At 45.4% G+C, this 23,083-nt stretch overlaps 1 protein-coding gene across 3 annotated transcripts in view; it reads left to right on the top strand.

Annotated features, from left to right (window-relative positions):
* LOC127591162 (WD repeat-containing protein 7) overlaps positions 1-23,083 on the top strand; it is a 34,525-nt gene that overhangs the window by 2,542 nt on the left and 8,900 nt on the right. For 2 of the 3 annotated variants that reach the window (XM_052050986.1, XM_052050987.1), the window contains exons 7-24: positions 35-154; positions 265-410; positions 542-641; positions 751-898; positions 1,417-1,532; positions 1,644-1,776; positions 1,988-2,208; positions 2,300-2,495; positions 4,137-4,351; positions 6,084-6,317; positions 6,434-6,727; positions 6,905-7,101; positions 7,640-7,737; positions 9,837-9,986; positions 11,744-11,862; positions 12,042-12,165; positions 15,150-15,263; positions 20,356-20,583. In XM_052050986.1, coding sequence (XP_051906946.1) covers positions 35-154; positions 265-410; positions 542-641; positions 751-898; positions 1,417-1,532; positions 1,644-1,776; positions 1,988-2,208; positions 2,300-2,495; positions 4,137-4,351; positions 6,084-6,317; positions 6,434-6,727; positions 6,905-7,101; positions 7,640-7,737; positions 9,837-9,986; positions 11,744-11,862; positions 12,042-12,165; positions 15,150-15,263; positions 20,356-20,583 — 2,953 coding nt within the window. The remainder of the gene's footprint in view (positions 1-34; positions 155-264; positions 411-541; positions 642-750; positions 899-1,416; positions 1,533-1,643; positions 1,777-1,987; positions 2,209-2,299; positions 2,496-4,136; positions 4,352-6,083; positions 6,318-6,433; positions 6,728-6,904; positions 7,102-7,639; positions 7,738-9,836; positions 9,987-11,743; positions 11,863-12,041; positions 12,166-15,149; positions 15,264-20,355; positions 20,584-23,083) is intronic. The other variant, XM_052050988.1, reaches the window with a different exon arrangement.

Genomic DNA, 23,083 nt, shown 5'->3' with positions numbered 1-23,083 from the left:
TAACAAAATATTATTGAAAAAAAAATCCCCTCAGGACCTGGACCCGGTGTTCGAAGAAGAATCCAAACCCATATATTGTCAGGGCTGTCAGAGTATTTCCTTCTGTACCTTCACTCAGAGCAGCCTGCTGGTGGTCTGCTCCAAGTTCTGGAAGGTAAGAGATGGCCCCCCGAACCAAGTACTGATCACACTCCGCACATACGAGGTCGAGCAGAGCAACACTTGGCCTCAAATTGAATCCCAAATATGTTTTGTGTTTGTCAGGTTTTTGATGCAGGTGACTATTCGCTGCTCTGCTCCGTGCCCAGTGACAATGACAAGGCTTGGGCTGGCGGAGAGTTCATTGCAGCCGACAAAGTCATCATCTGGACTGAAGACGGCTGTAGTTACATTTATAACCTACCGGCCAGGTACATTTTCAAACAACCCAACGTCATCATCATCATCATCATCATCAGAGCCCGGCGACTGTCAAACAGCACCACTACAGACCAAGAATGTTCAGCTAGTTTAGTTTTTCTTATCTCCATCTATTTTCCAGCTGTCTCCCCGCTAGTGTACATTTCCGAAGCGACGTGGGCAAAAAAGAAGGCTCAATACCGCCGCTGGTCTACAGCATCGAGAATCTAACAGACAAACAGGTCGGTTACTAAGCTCCCTTGTTGAAATGTCATTATATACGAGTAGAAGCCCAAATGCATTGAGGCAGCCATGGATCTTCATTTTACTTTCATTTCTGCTTCTTTGTAGCTCCTGATATGTCCTCCCGTGACTTGCTTCTTCTTTGGTCGACGGGAGCCCTTCCACAAGCTACTGATCCAGGGAGACTCTGCGGGCAGACTGTCCTTGTGGAGCATCCCGGATTCTTCGCCTACACAGCCACTGTCCACTCCGGCGGGTGAGGACTAATGAAAATTTGAAACGTACTTTTTGAGGAGGGGGGGTACTTTGCTTTTTATAGTATTTTAGTATTTTCATGGGCGGCCCGGTAGTCCAGTGGTTAGCACGTCGGCTTCACAGTGCAGAAGTACCGGGTTCGATTCCAGCTCCGGCCTCCCTGTGTGGAGTTTGCATGTTCTCCCCGGGCCTGCGTGGGTTTTCTCCGGGTGCTCCGGTTTCCTCCCACATTCCAAAAATATGCATGGTAGGCTGATTGAACACTCTAAATTGTCCGTAGGTGTGAGTGTGAGCGTGGATGGTTGTTCGTCTATGTGTGCCCTGCGATTGGCTGGCAACCGATTCAGGGTGTCCCCCGCCTACTGCCCGGAGACAGCTGGGATAGGCTCCAGCACCCCCCCGCGACCCTAGTGAGGATCAAGCGGTTAGGAAGATGAATGAATGAAAGGATGAATGAATAGTATTTTCATCAACTCCAATGATCTAATCTCAGTGGTCTGTACGTCCCTCTTTCTCTAGAGCTGCAGGTCTCATCCACCATCAGTCTCCAAGAGGCATTTGATAAATTGATTCCCGTGTCCTCCGGTATCATTGACCAGCTCAGCCTCCTCCCCAGCAAAGAGGAACCGATTAAGGTGTGACCGTGTGCACGAATACGTTTCTCATACAGGAGTTTGAAATGGAAATGTCTGATGGAGTCGAATTCTCTTACCTTCCATTGAAACGCACCCGATTTCCTCCTTCAGGTGACGGCCAGCGTCTACATCCCCTCGCAGGGTCGACTGGTGTGCGGTAGAGAAGACGGCAGCATTATTTTGGTTCCTGCTACTCAGACTGCCATCGTTCAGTTGCTGCAGGGAGAACACATGCTTAGAAGAGGTGACGAAAGGAGAGTCGTTTTTGGGAGAACTTTTTACACTAGCAACTTAAATGGCACAGAGTTGATTGCAAACATCTGCCAAGGACAATCAATACATCACAAATGTCTGTATTTGCTTCACAACATCCATTCATTGTCCACTAATTGAAGATTTGTATGAGGAAAGTCGACATTGCACCTTTCTAAGTTTGATTTGCATCTTCCCTGCAGGATGGCCACCCCATCGCACGCTCCGAGGTCACAGGAATAAGGTGACATGTGTCCTGTATCCGTACCAGATCTCGCCCCGCTACGACCAGCGTTCTTTGGTGTCGGGAGGGGTGGACTTCTCTGTCATCGTGTGGGACATTTTCACCGGAGAGATGAAGCACATTTTCTGCGTGCATGGAGGAGAGATCACCCAGCTCATCGTCCCTCCAGAAAACTGCAGCGTGAGTTCTCCCGCCATTGACTTTGGCGCGTTACCGTCAAATGGATTTTGTCTATTGATGAAGCGCCTCTGCCTTTTGTTTTTGTCTGCAGACTCGGGCGCAACACTGCGTCTGCTCCGTGGCCAGTGACCACTCGGTTGGCCTGCTCAGCCTTCGGGAAAGGAAGTGCATCATGCTTGCGTCACGGCACCTGTTCCCCATCCAAGTCATCAAGTGGCGCCCCGCTGATGATTACCTCGTTGTCGGATGCTCTGATGGCTCCGTTTATGTCTGGCAGATGGATACAGGTGAGACTAGCGAGTAAATTCCGGACTCAACCATAATGGGTGAAAAGTATGGATATGAAAATGCCATTTAAAACATTTTTAGTATTTTTATAGTTCTGCGTCTCATTCATTCATTCATTCATTCATCTTCCGAGCCGCTTGATCCTCACTAGGGTCGCGGGGGGTGCTGGAGCCTATCCCAGCTGTCTCCGGGCAGTAGGCGGGGGGACACCCTGAATCGGTTGCCAGCCAATCGCAGGGCACACAGAAACGAACAACCATTCTCACTCACACTCACACCTAGGGACAATTTAGAGCAGTGGTCACCAACGTGGGGCCCGCGGGCACCAGGTAGCCCGTGAGGACCACACCAATTGCTCGCCAGTGTTAGGATTGTGATTTGCTAGTGGAAATTATGATTTAAAAATGAAAACACGGGTATTGTTGTGAGACATCTTTAAGATGATCAGAGCCTGAAAATTAAAATCATTAAGTATTAAAAATAACACATTCTAATATGAAATGTAATTTGTACAAATGTTATTTCATACGTGTATCAATTTGTTACCCCTTCACACAATCATGACACATGAAGTAGCTCTCACTTTCAAAAAGGTTGGTGACCCCTGATTTAGAGTGTTCAATCAGCCTGCCATGCATGTTTTTGGAATGTGGGAGGAAACCGGAGCACCCGGAGAAAACCCACGCAGGCCCGGGGAGAACATGCAAACTCCACACAGGGAGGCCGGAGCTGGAATCGAACCCGGTACCTCTGCACTGTGAAGCCGACGTGCTAACCACTGGACTACCGGGCCGCCCAGTTCTGCGTCTCTCACACACTTAAACCTTTTTGATATTAAAATGTGAATATTTTAGAATTATTCTTCAACCTAATTTTGCTGCTTCCAGAAGCCATTTTATTTCAACCTATTACAACGATGCCACCACAAATGAACACGTGCATGTCAGCCAAAGTGCAACTTTGGTTTGAACGTGCTCTACAATGATCTCACTGGGAATACTGTGCTGGTGTGTGTGTGTGTGTGTGTTTGGGTCCTGAATGAGCTGCAGCGCTGATAGATTGCAGGGGTAACTGAGTGTGAAATTAAAAGTGCGTATGAGCCGGCGAGGGAGGAAATAGCGCCCTTGCCTCTGTGTATGTGTACGTGAGAAAGAGCGGAAGTGAGCCCGAGAGCAGTCAGAAAGAGGGAGAGAGTCTGTCTGTGAGCATGTCTGATGCCTTGCACACCCTCGCGCGCACACGAATAGACACTCGCTCTCTCTCTTCGACGCACAGCATAATGGTGCCACTTCGCTTCTCACTCAATACTTAGAGGCAATCCTGCCATCAGGTCTGTCTGCAGCTAATGGGGTCTCCTCTAAACCTGTCTCTTTTGTAAGGGCGCAGGATTGTTGCAGCCGGAGATAACTGTGAACCGAATCGCATTCAAGACAATAGATGTTGATAGTTGAGCATTATGAAAGCAAGGTTTGGGGGATGGAAGGATATTTGGCATTAATGAAAAATAACAATTTTGAAGACGCATAATCCCAACAGACAAAATATGCGACAGGATTGAAGTGAGAAAAAGTACGTTGTTTTCAATGTTCTGTTACGATTCTCTTAACTTGCTCACTATCCGATTACTCGAATGTTTGCAGGGGCCTTGGACCGTTGCGTGATGGGCATTACTGCAGTCGAGATACTCAATGCCTGCGATGAGCTGGCTCCGGCCACCGTGGACGCCCTGAGCCATTCGGCAGTGAACCTGAAGCAGGCAATGACACGCCGGAGCCTGGCGGCACTGAAGAACATGGCTCAGCACAAACTGCAAACACTCGCCACCAATCTGCTGGCGGCAGACAACGCTGACAAGGTACAGTCACTGTTCAATTGAGGACTGCGGAGTAGGATCTAGGAAGCAAGCGTTGTATTTGAATGGAATTAGGCAGGTATTTGTTCATTGTCCGAGTGCTGAGACGCAATCATTCATTCATTCATCTTCTGAGCCGCTTGATCCTCACTAGGGTCGCGGGGGGTGCTGGAGCCTATCCCAGCTGTCTCCGGGCAGTAGGCGGGGGACACCCTGAATCGGTTGCCAGCCAATCGCAGGGCACACAGAGACGAACAACCATCCACGCCCACACTCACACCTAGGGACAATTTGGAGTGTTCAATCAGCCTGCCATGCATGTTTTTGGAATGTGGGAGGAAACCGGAGCACCCGGAGAAAACCCACGCAGGCCCGGGGAGAACATGCAAACTCCACACAGGGAGGCCGGAGCTGGAATCGAACCCGGAACCTCTGCACTGTGAAGCCGACGTGCTAACCACTGGACTACCGGGCGGCCCCTTAATCGCCGCTCTTTTCTGAGCACAGATGCTGCAATTTTCTCCCTGCCTTTCTATATCGGAAATACATCACTGTTGCTTTTTGTTGTTGTTTTCGTTGCCTCCCACCCCAGGGTCATTTCTCTTGCATTATGGGTCAAAACCATCCACCATCCAACCCCCCCTCCTCCTGTGTGAGTGGCTGTGTATGCTCCCCCAGCCGTGTGTGATGAAAGATAATGACCACGAAATGTTAGACTATGAACACAAACACTACACCCGGTCAGCTGCAAGCCATCATCTCTGTTTACAGTTGCAGTTTTTAGTCGGGTGTTAAGGAAGTCAGTATGTGACTTTTGAGTTTGTCCTCTGGCATTTCTGCTGAACCGCGTTTTTGTTTGATTTTTTTTTGTCTGAAGGAAGTATCGCCAAAGTGGGAGAAAAATATGATCAATAGATGTGTTTTTATGATTACCGTTTTTTTCTGGGTTTAATCAGCTGATATGCTGATTCAGTGCACTGTTACTGTCAAATGGTGGTAAGTCATGTCATTGAAATTTGGATGAGCAAAGTGTGCAAATCTCGAGTATGGGCTTGTTACAAGGACAGTGTGGGTAGTTCAATTCATCTTTTTATCATACACAGTGATTTGGTGGGCGTTGAACCCCAAATTGAAGAACAACAATGAAGAAAATCATGAAAAAGCCATTTGTGCTCTTGCAGAAATGTTTTATTTAACACAATTTTTGAAGTCTCAATGTGGGCTTGGTTTGAACTCCCGATTTCAAGCAAATGTTCAAGAGGGTGCTTGAAAAAAAAAGTCCCAAGAACTTTCTGTGACTTGACCACATTTGCATGGCTTTCCAGTGAAACAAGTAGACTCGTGTGCAATGGGGCCCTTGGCCTCTAGGTGGCAACGTTCATCCACTGGAACTTGCTGACATTGACACGAGGACCAAGACGAGAATGTTGTTTTGAATGATTATTATTTTCCTTCCTTCCTTGCATTTTTAAATGTGATTGATAATTTCACTGATTCATAGTTTTGCACATTCTGGGCAAACAGAAGTCTTCTCAAGAGTGCGCGTGTGTGTGTGAACATATTGTTTCAAGTACGATTGTCACCCCTCAAAACGTGCTAACAATGTTAAGCATTTAAAAATAATTTGTTTTTGTCTTGTGTGACTACTATATAGTCTGACTCTTAAACGTTTACCTCGTGCGTCTGATGGAGTCACCCATTTTTACTGATTTCCAACATGCTTCCTCCTCTTTAGGGAAACCTGCCCAAATATTCTCACAATGCACTGGTGGTCCAGGCAATGAAGACCAACCTCACGGATCCTGACATGCACGTGCTGTTCTTTGACGTGGAAGCCGTGATCATCCAGTTGCTAACGGAAGAAGCTCAGAGGCCAAATCCCATGCTGGTGTCCCCTGAGACGCTGCAGAAAAGCCAGGCCGGCGCTGACAAGGGAGGCTCTTTCCTGGCCAACAAGATCTTCAAGCAGGTCAGGAAGAAACACGCAGCAATCCAGACTCACCTTCTGGAACAGGCCTTTGTGGTATATTTCAAGAGTTGGTTTCAAACACCTTGTGTTGACGTCGTTTAAAAAAAATAAAATAGGTAAAAGAAACAATGAAGGAGACCATCAAGGAGCACCTTTTGGATGAAGATGACGAAGAGGAGGAGGAGATGAGGAGGCGTGAGGAGAAGTCAAAGTCCTTGAGTCTTCTGGAGTACAACCTTACAATGGACACCGCCAAACTCTTCATGTCCTGCTTGCATGCCTGGGGTCTCAACGAGCAGCTGGACGGTATCTGTCTGGAAAGACTTGGCATGCTTAGGCCACACTGCCCCATTTCTTTTGGTCTCATCTCCAGGGGAGGTCACATGTCCCTCATGCTGCCCACCTTCAAGGTATGTGCCAATCTGGACGATTTATCCGAAATGAAAATGTGAACTATTCCAATGACCAATCAGGACAATTAATTGTCCCTCATTTTAATGCTCATGTCTTGTGTTGTAATGCTAGCTGAAAAAAAAAATAGCCTTTGGTGGGCTCTCGCCATTCTCTGTCTTTGGTTCATTTGTCAGGAGTCTTTGCTGCGGCAGTTGTCCCTCGCAACAGGCCGCAAACTGACTTTGTCAGACATTGTTGGCAAGGGGACGTACGGCGTGTCAAGGGCGGTCACTACGCATCACCTCCTGTCCGTCATCTCGCTGGCCAACACGCTGATGGGCATGACCAATGCCACCTTTGTCGGCGAGCATATGAAGAAGGCACCGGCCAGGTAAATAAATGCAAGATAGCAGGACGCTCTCAAAAGTATAATATGGTGCACTGACAAAGTATTTGCCTCTTCTGAAATTCATACTTTTTTTGCATTCTTTCCCCACTTTCATGATTACAATCAGAAAACAAATGTCAATATCAGACAATGATAATCTATGTAAACGAAAAAAAGGGGAGATGTGAAAATGGGTTTGGTATAGATCTTTTTCCATCGTTAAATATGTGCATGAATGAGATTTGTGCAGCTTTATTTGTCAGTTGTCTATTATATTATATTTTATTATATATATATATATTATATTTATATATTTTTGTGTCTCAAAAAGTAAGTTTCCTCTGGTATGTTCAGATGCAGGATTGTGCCTTTACTTAACAATTCAATAGCCTGAGCAGACAAATAATGTGTGTGTGTGTGTGTGTGCGCGTGCGCAAGTGAATGTCTTTTTTTCTTTTTTCTTTTTTTTTGGGTGCTCTTCCACCTTTCTCCTGTCCGTTCCTTTAATATTTCATGCCTCGTCTTTGTGATCCTCCTCCAGGCCTCCCAGACCAGGAGGAACCCCGGAGACTCCTCGTAGGACGCCGGCCACACCCCCTCAGCCCTCCAACCCGGCACTACAAGCCCAGATCAAACAAGGTAACTACAAAAGGATGAGGGGGGTGGGGGAGGGCGCTTGCTTCACACACCCATGGGGTCCTGCGGGGACATTTGGAGAGAGGCGGGGTCTCATAATGTAGCCGACTGGCAATAAATCCCACAGAGACTTAAAAAAATATAACACAGAAGGAAGCTGCTGGTGTTTTCTTGTTCAGTGGGTCTTTAAAAGGACTCTTTTGTCATTTTTGACATGGTAGAGGTACAACAGCTGGAGTTCACAGCTGGAGTTCAACCTTCTTAAAAATGAATCATTTCCATAGACATTGAGCGTCAAATGATTTAATAATAATAAAAAAATGAATTTAAAAAAACAAACAACTCAAAAATGAACTCTTTTTTAATGGCCCTCATATGCGTCTACGTAAATGATCGTTTTTCTTCGATAAATTGAGAAACATTGATCAACTTTGTATGATTATACATCTTTTAGGAACATTCAAATGATCGTATAAGAAGCAAAACCATCAAAATGGGAAACGTGCGTTTTTCTGTTACAACTTCAATCATTCACGTTGTATCCGCAGAGGATTTTTTTGCCGCGAGACAAAATGACCAAAGTGCACTGCAACACAATGCTTTCCCCCCCCCCCCAAGTAAAAGAAGTGTCGCAACTCATTCGGTCAGGTTCACTGTAGGCGACATTGTAACCATCTGTCACCATCTGCCGTACGTACGCAACCGCACGCATGCACACTTGTCAAGCACAATACCTGCACATTTGTTTATACACACACTTGCCTCGGATGGCACACTTGCATGGGTGGTGGGGAGGGAATGGGGTTTGGGGCTATTGTCATGCTTCAATGGGGGGCGGGCGGGAGCGTGACAAGCGTGTGGACTGATTCGCGCCACACTCCTATTCATGCCCATTCAGAGGGACTCCTTGGCCATGACCTCTGCTCAGACAGTCTACTCAAACCAGGTGTGTGTGTGTGTGTGTGTGTTGTGTGTGTGTGTGTTTTGCACTAATAGCAGCTCACAATCTCCCGGAAAAAAAAAAAAATAGACACCCCTAAAATCCCACATACACACAGAAGATACTGTTAGCAAGGGGCAATGATTTTTTTGGGGGGGGGGTTAGAATTAGTACTTTTAGTGGGACATCCTTGATCGTACTTATTCCAAAAAAAATGTCTTCAAGCCTTTTCGTTTTGGTTTATTCAGATTTTGTCTGTGCTAGCAAGGGGCAATGATTTTTTTTGGGGGGGGGGTTAGAATTAGTACTTTTAGTGGGACATCGTTGATCGTACTTATTCCAAAAAAAATGTCTTCAAGCCTTTTCGTTTTGGTTTATTCAGATTTTGTCTGTGCTAGCAAGGGGAAATGATTTTTTTTTGGGGGGGGGGGGGGTAGAATTAGTACTTTTAGTGGGACATCCTTGATCGTACTTATTGCAAAAAAAAATGTCTTCAAGCCTTTTCGTTTTGGTTTATTCAGATTTTGTCTGTGCTAGCAAGGGGCAATGATTTTTTTTGGGGGGGGGGGTTAGAATTAGTACTTTTAGTGGGACATCCTTGATTGTACTTATTCCAAAAAAAATGTCTTCAAGCCTTTTCGTTTTGGTTTATTCAGATTTTGTCTGTGCTCTTGCAGGAAAGTAATTTATCTGTTACTTTTCTTTCTGTTTTCTGTAGCATTACATTTGATGATTTGAGACTTATCTTGTGACTTTTCTTCTGCATAGGAAATTTTGTGCGCTGTGATAAATGTTTTTTATTGGGGGTGGGGGGGTGGGGGGCGACATGACTGTCTTTCATCAAACGTTGAAGATGACCTCATCGTTTCAATCAAGAGTTCTAAGTCATGATCTTCAAACCTGCTGGAACCTGATTGCTCTCTGCCCTGCCCCCCCCCCCCCCAGACAGGATCAAGAGATTTTTTTTAATCTACGTTTTTTATATATATTTTTTTGCTTTCATTCTTTTCTGTTGCTGTTTTGTAATTGAGTGTAAACTATTTTTTTCGACTTAACTGCCTCACCCCCCCCCCTTCTGTGTCGTGTGTATGTATACAGTTGACAGCTCTCTAACATCTTCCTCCACTCTTTACTATTTTTCTCCTTTTCTTCCTTTTCCAAGCTGCGGTAGCCACCACAGCCAGCACCAAAGTTTCTGCTACCGTTACAACGGCGGGGCCCCCGGGGGCTCCTGGGGTTGTTGTTCCTCAGAGGGCCCCGGGCTCCCCCGGCCCTGGTCCTGCTTCTCATAGCATCCCCTCGGTCAATGAAGGTACCGACTGAACCGATGGGTTCAGCTTAAAGGAAATCCGACAGCCCTGTCTTGATTCACCCACTTGCGCTTGGAGATCCTCTTCTTCCCTTCTTCTATTGTCTACTCCCTCGTGTTCCTTTTCTCATGTTTGTATTCTCCCTCTCGTGTAGTTTTTAATCATTTCATGTCATATTTGGTTTCATTTGGACTTTTCTGTCCTCAAGCCGTTCTTTAGTTATTGACATGCCCAGAATTGGTTTCCACCCATCTATTATTGTTCACGTTTTTGTGTCTCCTGCCTCAATCTTACCTTAGTCGTGCTCCTCCTGCTTTTCTCAAGTGTCCATGTTGGTCCTTTTTTTTTTTTTTTTTTTTTTCAAAACCATGTCTTTCTTAATGTTTGGGTCTACAGCGCACTACGTCTACCTGTTTGTTTGTCTGTCGTAGGTATGTTCAATTCACTTTCGGCTCACTCATTTGAACAGCGATCAAAATGCGGCACTGGTAAAGATTAGAAACGTTTGGCGGCCTTTTGTTTTCAAATTCTCAGCACTGTGGAACTTGCAAACAACCAACGCTGTCTTGAAACAAGTCATTTGAGAGTGCATTGACCATTGTCCCTGTCAGCTGGTGTTTCGTCGAGTTGTTCATGTGCAGTCTAGTGTTGTCCAGTGATATTTCTCTCTTTCTGTCTTTTGCATGTTTGCTCTTCTCGGCTTCTCTTTGCTTCGTTGGCCTGCCTATTATTTTATAATGTAGACTCACTTGGTGACATTAAGCCGGTGAAAGCTATATCCGTTTTCTCACTCAGTGCTTCTTTGACATGGGCGAACCCTCCTCGGCTCTTAGCGACATCATAATAAAATACATTACACCAAAACGCACATGGGGGAGCGGTGTCAGGTCGTGATATGTGACCATATCGAAAACTTGTGAGCGTTGGTTTGCAAGGTTTATGTTTGTTTCAAATGCACACCTGGACTAAATGCTGTCTTCAAAAGTAGACGCTTTCATTTTCAAGTAGAAAGATAATGTAGTGGCGGCCCGGTAGTCCAGTGGTTAGCACGTGGCCTTCACAGTGCAGAGGTACCGGGTTCGATTCCGGCTCTGGCCTCCCTGTGTGGAGCTTGCATGTTCTCCCCGGGCCTGCGTGGGTTTTCTCCGGGTGCTCCGGTTTCCTCCCACATTCCAAAAACATGCGTGGCAGGCTGATTGAACACTCTAAAATTGTCCCTGGGTGTGAGTGTGAGTGCAAATGGTTGTTCGTTTCTGTGTGCCCTGCGATTGGCTGGCAACCGATTCAGGGCGTCCCCCGCCTACTGCCTGAAGACGGCTGGGATAGGCTCCAGCACCCCCCGCGACCCTAGTGAGGATCAAGCGGCTTGGAAGATGAATGAATGAATGAATGAAAGATAATGTAGTGTTACAGTTGAACCTCTTTGCATCGTTGCTGTCATGTAAAACACAAAACAGTTTCTCACTGAAGGGTCAACTTCAAAATCAAATTGTCTCATTCGTGTGGGGATGTTACAAAAATGTTTGGGGAAAAAATTACATTTTCAGTAAAAATGTAATTTAATTGTGGTGTGATTTCAGTATTCCGTCAGTCTAACATCTGTCTTGTCTGACGCTAGAACAATATAAAAAGCTGACAATGCACGGCAAGCAAAATTTTGTTCATTTGATGTCAGATTTTTCTTCCCCCCTCCTTGCCCTCCCCACCCTTACACCTGCCAGTACAAATCCCATGAAATTACCTTTGTGTGTATTTGCAGGTTGGAGCCAGCTGGCAGCAATGCACTGTGTCATGCTCCCTGACCTCTTGGGCCTCGATAAGTTTAGACCTCCACTACTCGAAATGCTGGCGAGGAGATGGCAGGACCGCTGTCTCGAGGTAAAACGCTCAGGGCTGCGTTTGATTTGCCCTCTGCAGTTTGTACCGTCTTAATGTTCTATTCACAAAGGCTATGGCGCTACTGATATTGTTTGCAAAGTTTCATCCAATCACAAATGAGCGAGTGATTGATGCACCCCAGTCTTGGCACTGAGGGAAATGTCTGTGCTTTTACGTAGGTACGTGAAGCAGCCCAAGCTTTATTGCTGGCTGAGTTGAGAAGGATCGGCCAATCAGGGCGCAAGGACACCATTGATTTGTGGGCGCCTTACCTGCCTCAATACGTGGACACAGTCAGCTCCCGTAAGTACTCAGACATATTTTTTTCATATTTTTATTTTTGAACAATATCAGTTTTTATACAGTATTGTGAGCTGCTTTTTTTTTTTTTTTAACGTCGCAAACCTCCCCACACTCCTGTGATAAAAATCGGACCGTTAGTTTCATCTCGTGATTCTATTGCATTATGACGTTCGATATTGGTCCGTCCCTAATAAATAACACCCCAATCTCGACTGGATGTGACGAATGCATCTATTAAGTGAACAAACAATTTAGTGACATGGTGAGGGCAACTTTTTCCAATTTTCTTAAGACTGCTTGGTCTTTTTTTTATGATTCGTTTGACTTTTAATGGTGCGCACTGCATCTGTAGGCCAACAGCATCACATTGCCTTTGTCTCACTCTCGCCATCCATCCAGCTGTTTCGTTTTCTCTGCTTTCCCATGCATCCCCCCCCCCAATCTCCCTCCCCCTTTCTGTCTATAGTTAGATCTTATGATGGGTTGATCTCCACCTTTTTTTTTTATGAGAAACACTCTTCTAAAATACTATGCCTGTATGTATGTGTGTATTTTTCCAGGGGTTGCCTTGTAGTTGCTGAGGATGCTGGATGGGAGGAGGGGGGGGGGGGGGTTCCTCTGGGGAAGAGTTGCCATGGAAATGGGTACCGGTCAGTGTTGTGTTACCACTGCCGTACCGCAGGCGGGGGAGGTAGGGAAGTGATGGACGGGTGACCCCAGGGGAAGAGGGAGGACAGATGGGGGAGGGAACACCGAAGGCAAGATAGAGTGAGGTCATAGGGTCATTGAATTTGATCTATGCACAGCACAACAAGACTGACTGACAAAAAAAATTTAAAAAGTGGGTTATTCTGGTCCTGAAAATCAGGGCTGTCGTGAGAAAATCAAGTCATGATGATGCAATGCAAGTAGCCGTCTACTTTTATCGCTAATCTCTGCGACTCATTTTTGACCTGAAAATATATCTTTTTTTTCACTATGACATGAGGAATCCATTATTTGGGTTGTTTTTCTTGGTGTGGAGGTATCTGTGAACCCATGCTACAAAGAATTACATTTAAACCTTGCAGTTTAACCTTCGAAGTGGATGGCTTCTGGCAGAATACGGAATGGAAGCCCAGGAGAGGTGGCGCAGGGCAAGTAGTTAACCTCAAATAACCACCAGTCATCCCGCTCACTTCATTAACTCGTTTCATGCCAAAATGTAAAAATATGTTGGCAAAAACACCGATCATTTAGTGCCATCATTTCGTGGGAATGATTTCACCATGATAATTTGGGCGTGGGTGCGCTCTGGTGATCCGAAGTTGCGTGCAGGACGCCACCAGAGAGAACATAGATGGATACCATCAGCTAACTCTACAACCGAGCTTATTCAAATCAAAAAACGATGACAAAGTCCCATCGTCAACCTTAACGAACACGTTACGCAAAATCGCCTCCATTCTTCACAGCTCCACGCTCATGCACACATGCAATTGGGCCCTTTGAACTCACTGTGTGTGCCAGCTGTTTCTTTGATCACCGAATAGTAACCACCATGCCGTTTTCTGTTGCGATATTTCGCATCTGTCCCCCGATTTTCTTCACCTGCTGCTTTTGCTGTTTATCCTTTTGTCCTCCTTGTGTTGCTATGAAGTTCAGTAGTTCTAGGAGTCACGGTATCAATAAAATGAACGCAGATCACCAAATAGCCCCGATTGCCAGACTAAAGTGGAATCGGCCCGCTATGATTTTACAGAAAAGAGGAAGTATGTGTTTTGAATCGAGGAAGAGAGAGCAACAGACACAATGGAGTAGGAGGAAAAGGTGCGGGAGGTTAACAAGGCATGCTGGGAGCTATGTGTCATGGCTGACATGACAAGCTTGACCTTGGAGCAGGCAGGAATACCTTCTTTTCCCTCTCCCTTCCCCATCCATCCTAACCCCCCCCCCCCCCCACCCACCCACCTTCAGTCCTCCATTCTACAATGCCCACCCCACCCCACCTCTTCTTTCTCCCGCAGCGGGGTTCAACTCTTTCATTCTCCAGCAGCTGACTTATAGATCACAGGCCTGGTTGGATGCGTTTTGTAACGATGTGAAAAGCAATGGTGTGGAAGTCCCAGTGGCAAGCGGGTCTGTATATCAGATGGATTAAATTCTCTCTTGCCGAAAAATACAACGGCAGCTGAATTTCTTTTCGTAGACCCCCAATAAGTGCCGTTTTTAAAAATTATCAGAACATCACTTACCTTAGGACCAGTCGCAGTCACTCTTGTGCTGCAGTAGTAGGCCAATGCGGAGACATTTTACAGATTGACCGAAACATTAAAAACAACAACAACATCATTTTCCTTCAATTTCACAATTTTGCAAGACTTTCTGTTTGTCCAGCACATGAAATCCCAATAATGAAATAGTTCTTCCTCACAACCCGGTGCTATTGTAATGTTGTTACAGGCCTTGTCTCTTGTGCTCACTTTGAATGTGTTGTTTTCAATTGGGGCGAGATAACACAATTTTGCTGTATAATTTTTCTAATGATTTCTCATTAGATGTTGCGTTTGTGTCATTCTGCTCAAATGAACACAGAGAGGAACGATGAGTGTTTTCCAGCACGCAGTGTTTCGAGTGCCCATGTGGATTTCTTTAATGAATCTGTTTAACCAGAGATTAGCCCAGCATCGGTTCAATTACCTTTTGTCACTCCATTCATTAGGGAATAATCATTCATTAGGCCTGGCTAATGAAAAGCACTGTTAATTGGCAATGGAGCGATAAGGCTTTAACGAAGGCACTAAGTGTATCCTGTTTGTTGGAACAGGTGTGTGTTTCTATTAATTCCCCTGATAACGGAGAGGTCCAATAAACCTTTATTAGCTACTTCACCGGGAAAATCGGAATCAATGTGAAACTTGTTGTGATGAGAACACTAACGGCTACGCAAACCCCGTGAAAGTTCGGACCCGTGCATTTTAATTAAGTGTGCTTCTATCTTTTAGCCGGCGCATCCACCGAACCCTCGACTGCGGCTCCGCCACCTCCTGAAGCGCAACCAATTGAGGCCAAGGCTCCCGAGGAGGAAATGGACGTCACTGATGATGACATTACTGCAGGTATTCCAATTGCTGATTATTCACTTTTAAATTTCAACACATGTAACTTTACACAAATGTCCAGTTGTCTTATGACGTTTAAATATTTTTTGCCGACGCTTATAATGTCATACATCCAACCTTATTAACTTATTTTTAAAAAATAATTTGACACCTTTAGCCTCCCAGCTCCCTTCCTTCCTACTTTCCTCCCCATCCTTCTCCCAGAACAATCAATATTCTATACGTAGCTAAGAATTTGTCATTTCACACTGGCCATGTTTATATATTTTTTGCCCTCTATTGACAGCAGTATTTTTCATTTTCTGTGCAGCATTAAATCTTTAAAATCATACAAGTATCCACCAAAACAGGGACAGGGAGAATCCTATGCGGGATGCCCCACCCCCCTCATACACAAACGCACAGACCAGTATTATGTAATTATATTTACTAGTTTTAGGAGGCATTCTGTGTACATGACAAGAACCCATTAATTCTTCCGCACGCTAAACAAGGAACATGACTGAAAAAATGTTGCCTTTTCTTTTCTGAATTCAACTTTTGGTTTTCCCGTTTCCATCTCTCAACCCCGGCGTTTGCGGCGGCGCAGATAGAGGTCAGAGGTGAAAGGTCAGGCTGACCCTCACCTCTCAGTGTCATTAGCCCAGTTGTGATTCGGTTAGCCGAAACGCTAGCCTCCCCTGCTAATCTAATATCTGTGCCTGGAGGTTGTTTGGGTCAGCTCACATTTCTCTTCGACACAGATTGAATCTGCGCAGAGATGAATGTTCGCGGTGGTGACTCTAAACCTTCTTGATTGTTTCCGATGATTGAGTTTGCGCAGTTTTTTTTACACATTGAGGGACACCTGCAAAGGTGCGGCGTAAATTTAAGATGATTAGTAATAATAATAAAAATATGATTGGGGCAATAACTTTGTGGTATAGGGCCACGGAGGTTTGTAATTTTTTTCAAAAGTGCATTTGTATTTTCTTGGGGTGTCTTGATGTGATATTAAAATGTGGCTTGGATCGGCAAAGCCGTAAGTTTAACGATGATAAATCTGGATTTATGACGCGGATGGATTTCTTGAATCAGGGAATCGCTTCAATTATACTTCTCGGACAAATTATAAAAGGCTAAAGAGATTCTTAAAAAAAACACATCGCGCCACAATCCAACGCAGCGTCCGATCCGCCTCTTCCCCATCATCCTTGAGCTTTCTCACGAGCGCAGATTCTTGTCTGTCAGTCCGAAGACAATAAAATGCATTTAACCTTTAGACCGACTTAGACAGGGTCGAAGGGCAATAACCACTTTAGGATTTCCAATTGTTTTTTTTCCTTTATCGTCTTAATTGTGTTTTCAATTATTTCTCAAGCTTCCATGTCCCCTGACATTCACTTTAAGGACGGAGTGCATCCTTGACCACCACAGAATTCCACGGCGCAAGCACACTCGCGTTGAAAGGAATTCTTCCTCCATTGTACTTTTCCACGGTCTACTCTGTCTACATGCTTTCGTTCTCACATCAGTTTCCTGCTGATATTGATCCCCTTCCCTCGGTCCCGAGTGATCAAGTTTTACCAGCCTCCTATTGATTACCAATAGATGCAAAGCCACGCTGCAGGATTGCAGGTTGATACGCTTATTTGCATGAGTTCCCCAAAAAAGGTTTTAGCGTTTATTGTCATATGTCCATCAATTATTATTTTTCAAATTTTCTGACCCCAGGTACAGTATGCGCAACATTACGACAATATTTTTCATTCCCCCTACTTGAGCATTCATCTTATTGCTGTAAATTTCCCCATTGTGGGACAAATAAAGGATATCTTATCTTATCTTATCTCATCTTATTGAAGTTGAGGGCTTTGTCTCTCCCAGTGTTTCCAAGATCTCAGTTGTCATGGGCTCTACGCACAGCTCGGAACCCGCGATGTTGACTAATATGTTGCATCCTAAGTATAGGACCAGCCAAACTATGAATAAAAAGTCTGAAGTTTAGCCCCAAAAATGTTTCCCACTCTTAAGCCGCTTCGACTACTCGTGCCGGCCTTTCCTGAATTTCCCTCCGTCCGTCCGTCCATCCATCAATCAATTCCTAGCCCTGTCTCGCTCATTATTCTCTGTCCGTCTGACCTTTAAAAGATATTTTTAGATTAAATCATTTTCTTAAGGATAATGTTATTTAGCCAGATAGCTCCCCCCCCCCGCCCCCTCCACCTTCATTCCAATCCGTCGACGATTTAGCCAAACGTAGGCAAGGGGAGAGGAGAGTTTGCTCGTGCCCCTCTTTACTTTATTGGGTTACGTTTGGGAGCAGGTTGACCAACAAATAAGATTTAGATACAATGTCATTATAATAGATCTTTCGGTCGTGAAGGAAGGGGATCGATGGCCTTCAAAAATCAATCATTCTGTCCGCACGGGCCGAGAGACCGCAGGTAGGATGAGATTCAGCCAACAACTGTCTGCAGACATCTCATTCCACCTAGAAAGTTCAGAGCACCTGCCAGTCTTTAATAAAAAAAATTTTAAAAAGCTTTTACATGATCAAAAATGGCTACCAATGGCCCAACTGTAAAGTTGAAAGTTTGGAGTCTCATTGATCCATCCATCCGTACTTTTTTTTTTTTTTTTTTTTTAAGCGCGGGAACTCTGACTCGCATAAGTTTAATCAAACCACACTGCTGGTTAAGTCATGTCTTCTTCACTCATGTACATTATCTTGAAAGATACGCCTATTTAAACGTTTTTCTCACACTACCATCACTTTTTTTTTTCTTTTGCCTTTCTATAAATTGTAACTTTTTTGTGTGATTTTGGTTGGAAGTCCATCTATAATTCTGTTATCTACTGGCCCATTCTGGCCCAGGGAACGGATGCCATCTCTAATCCATTTATCAGAGCCAGCCGCTGGGCCTTCTTCCAAATGACAGCTGGCCTTTTGGCAATCTCATTATAAAGAGCACCAGGATATAGTATGAAAATATGGGGGAAGGGGGCTTTGAGGGGCTGAAAAATGGAGTAACTTACAAACCTCGGACTCACCCATGTGAACTGATGGGGAACAGCCCTGAGATGGCCATTTTCATTTCTTTAAAATCTTTCTTATTTTGACCTCTTGGTGTTTATCTTTTTTCTGTCTTAAACCCGTAATATTGTGAAATGTCCCGTCCCCCCCCCCCCCCCCGACATTTAGATGAATATACTGGCTTGTAATTAAGGTCAACTTCTCATAATTACCCTGTCAACATGGTCCACATAAAAATGGTTGACCAACATTGTGTGCAGCATTTGTTTCAACTTAACAGCAGATGAACATTTGACATATGACATTAGCTTTTCGATTCATAACCCATTTTCTTTTTAATAATCCCAGGAGCCACGATGGATTCATCATCCATCCAACGCATAGATCTTTTTTTTTGCACAAGTCACAGTTGTACCTCCATCCAAATCAAATGTGTGTTTATATCCATACTTCAACCGTCAACATCAATACAGTATATAAATATTACAGAAGCTGTGTCAAAAAAATGAAATATGATGCTTCGTATTATATGTATCGCCAATAATATGGTTGCCTTTGCTGGCTTGCGAGATTTGGGCGTGATAGACTCCCCTGTGACCAATCGTAAGTGATTGTTGCTTCAGGGCTGCACTGCAGGATATTTGTCATGATCCTCGGACTCCATTTTTTTGTTTCCAATCTTTCGTATCTTATGTCTGCAATGTAAAATGCTTTATTTTCATAAAGACAGGAGGCTGCTTTCGGCTCAACTCTGGAAATTAAATCTGATGTGCTGTAAAAGTGTATGTTTTTTTCCCCCCAGTTAGAAAAAAAATATGTATAAGCTACTGTATATCATGAGTAATTGCAGAGCCTTTAGAAATTCATAATATGATTCTGACTTAGGAGTCATGTTAAATAATGACCAGAATCAGGTTGCAATAACAAATCTCGGAAGGCCAACGGCAAGACGGCGCAGTGGCTCCCTCTCTCTCTCTTTTGTATGTTCATCTTACAACGTCCTCCTGCAAGTGTGGGAAGGAGGGTGGAGTGTGGGTGGGTGTGGTCAGCAGGCGCTTTGTTCCCTGCCATATAAATCAGTCAGAGTGATTTGCTCACTCACCCAAAGAAAAACAGAAATAAAAATCTGACGGCTTGATGGTAATAGGAAATTGCATCCTCTCTTTTCTCTTGCTCGCACACACCTACACACAAACGCGTGCACACAATTTATACGTTGCCCTTATTGGGCTTGTGTGCTTTTTTTAACCACGTGTATAAGGATTTAACCACGTGTGATTTTGCCACACACGGAATTTTCACGAGTCTGCTGCCAAAGTTCCCCGCAGCGCAGGTTCCGTTATGTATTGTACACACATACACACCAGCTTCTTTTTAACACTTAAATCGGCAGAATTGGCAAGAAGTGTGTCCTATCGCACGTGTCCAAAAAGCAGAGAGACTCTTCGAGTGGCTGTGTATGTCTGCACTGTAACAAGAGGCTTTCATTCATTCATTCATTCATTCATCTTCCGTACCGCTTGATCCTCACTAGGGTCGCGGGGGGTGCTGGAGCCCATCCCAGCCGTCTCCGGGCAGTAGGCGGGGGACACCCTGAACCGGTCGCCAGCCAATCGCAGGGCACACAGAAACGAACAACAATCCACGCCCACACTCACACCTAGGGACAATTTAGAGTGTTCAATCAGCCTGCCATGCATATTTTTGGAATGTGGGAGGAAACCGGAGCACCCCGAGAAAACCCACACAGGCCCGGGGAGAACATGCAAACTCCACACCGGGAGGCCGGAGCTGGAATCGAACCCGGTATCTCTGCACTCTGCACTGTGAAGCCGACGTGCTAACCACTGGACTACCGGGCCGCCCAAGAGGCTTTCAGTTGAACAATAAAGATGTATGCCCGCATTTGTTTGGGTGTAAATAACGGCCAAGCCCCGACAATAGAAGCACCGTCTGCCTTTTGTTGCTATCAGCTTCATGGCGAGGCGTTATTTTGAACACATTTCATAGCGAGAAGGATGAAATCGATTGAAAGCAACGCATCCAACAATTCTCTTTGTCTGTGTGTGCAAGGCTGCCTCTCGAACCTTCCGCCGAATGCCAAGAAAATCTCCAATTCGTACGAGGAGCGCCGCAAACAGGCCACCGCCATCGTGTTGCTGGGCGTCATCGGGGCGGAGTTTGGGGCTGAGATTGAACCTCCAAAAGGTGCCGCACGTACTCGGACCGGCGGCCAGGTGCCCGAAGGCTTTGGACCAACGAGTGGCGGTTCTTCAAACTATTCCCTGGCTCGACACACATGTAAGTCACCGAGAGCACAAACGTTATTAGTGTCAGGATGAACCGTTGCAAAATTATGCCTTCTCCCTCTTTGAACGTGACTGTTTTCATAGAGCTGTTGGATTTATCAATTGCAAGTTTAGCTGCTGTTTGGAGGGATTTTTTTATCAAGTTGGAAAAACGATGTGAGCTGCTGCGCTGAACCTCGTTTCAGTGATAAATTGTGCAGCGATACAGTGAGACAGCAGTAGACACGTCTAAACGGCTGATTGCTTCTTCTGCTGACATTTTGCAGAACCTGGACACTTCTAAACCTAATTTCAGGGTTAAGTGCATCATTGTTTCATACCGTACCACAACATTGTACCGCAATCCGTGTCGTGAGGCAGGTTGAACTTTGAGCATCTCCTTTGGTACAATACAATCACGGTCATGGGGGTAAAAAAAAAAAAAAAAAAATCACAGATGGATTAAAGGTGAGGGGGGAGAGTTGAGATTGATTTTAATCTGCCAAGCTTGACTCTTTAAAGAGCTTGCCGCGAAATCCAACACACACACACACACACACACCAATTCTCTGATTGATCGGAGCCTGTGCCACACGGAGCCGACCGACAGCACTTGAGCCTCAGCGGGCATCAAACCCGCGCTAAGCAGAGCCGCTCTTCCGTTCTGCTTCTCCTGAGCTCTGATTGGTTGTCTCTGGGGGCATCCACCCGGAGACGGTGCCTGTCTGCTCACTGATAGGCTTATTAATCCACGGTGAGTTGAACACACGAGGTGTAGCTCACCTGAATGGTCTCCAGCCCCCCCCCCCCCTAAAAATCTCATACATCGGTACTATACTGAGCTTTTCGCTATGACGCGGTCTTTTAACTGCGACTCTGGTTCCATTGTTTTGGTCGACTCGTCTTCCTTAGGTTGAGAAAGAAAGAAAGTCGGCAACCGGAGGAATCCGCTTAGGCGTGACGGTCAAATATTGTTTCTACATTTTCATTCCGGTTGGTCTCCTCGGTGGTTTTGGGCTCATTCGATCAGTCCGTCCTACGGCCTCTTCCCATCCAGTCAATTGTATTTCTCTCTGCGTCCACCGCGTCTCGTAACGTCACCTGTCTCTGTCATGAAATTGAAAGATGGATTGGTGTTGGCATACAGTGCTGCGCGTGCGTGATAAATGAGAGCCGTCTACCCGGAGAGAAGGTGGCGACAGTAATCGTCATATGGCAGCGTATGGATTTATGTTTTCATGTGCCGAGAGTGTAGAGGATGGGAGGGGGGGGGGGGATTGGGGAATTGAGCCTGGGCTGGAAGGAATGACGGACAGATGATGACAAAGGAAGGGTTGGACGGGGGGGTGAAAGAGACAAACTGTCCGTCGTGCTCTCTCTCCGGACAATTATTCATTCATTCATTCATTCATTCATTCATTCATCTTCCGTACCGCTTGATCCTCACTAGGGTCGCGGGGGGTGCTGGAGCCCATCCCAGCCGTCTCCGGGCAGTAGGCGGGGGACACCCTGAATCGGTTGCCAGCCAATCGCAGGTCACACAGAAACGAACAACCATTCGCACTCACACCTAGGGACAATTTAAAGTGTTCAATCAGCCTGCCACGCATGTTTTTGGAATGTGGGAGGAAACCGGAGCACCCGCAGAAAACCCACGCAGGCCCGGGGAGAACATGCAAACTCCACACAGGGAGGCCGGAGCTGGAATCGAACCCGGTACCTCTGCACTGTGAAGCCCACGTGCTAACCACTGGACTACCGGGCCGCCTCTCTCCGGACAATTATCTGCGTCGTAAATGTCAAAATACTGCAAGTCCCCCGCAGGGGTCCATTCATCATGAATGCTGGCATTTTGAAACATTCATTAGAGCTGATTTGAAGTTGAGTTTGTTTTTTTTTTTCCTTTTCTTTTATTATTGTTGGGTTTCTTGTGTACAGCACTGCGGACAAAAAAACTATTTACAAAATGCCATGAGAAAATTTCACATTATTTGCGATATTGTTGCACAAACACGAAATTCAATTTGAACTCATCCGGTCTACTCCTCCGATCACTTCAAACACGTCATTCTTGTATACGCTCGGAAACGTTTGACAATGAGGCTTTATGCATGAATCGTGAGACAAGACCTTCACTCTTTGCAGTCACTCTGATCGAGCCTTTTATCCGCTCAGTCCTTAACATTGATTTGCCTTCACGACAGTAGCAGACGGAAACGGGAACGGCGGCGGCGGGGGAAAAAAAGTAACAAGCGTGTTGGCCCAATAAATTAAAATGTACCAATCTGTTGCCGTTTCACGCTCTCTTCCACCTTCACTCCTTCCTTCTTCCCTTTGTCCGCTCCCTCCGACCAAAGTCCTGCTCTAATTACCCGGCGGGTGTTAATGTGACATGTTTACTACTCTAACGAACAGCCCATTATGGCCGACTGATGCTTTGTCAATAGATATCGAGTCATTTGAATCTAGAGCCTTCCTTTAAATAAAGATGTCCACCAAGAGGAATGGACCTC

This window comes from Hippocampus zosterae, chromosome 18, assembly GCF_025434085.1.
Source record: "Hippocampus zosterae strain Florida chromosome 18, ASM2543408v3, whole genome shotgun sequence".
In the NCBI taxonomy this organism is placed as follows: Eukaryota; Metazoa; Chordata; class Actinopteri; order Syngnathiformes; family Syngnathidae; genus Hippocampus; species Hippocampus zosterae.
This window is presented reverse-complemented; position numbering and strand designations above follow the sequence as displayed.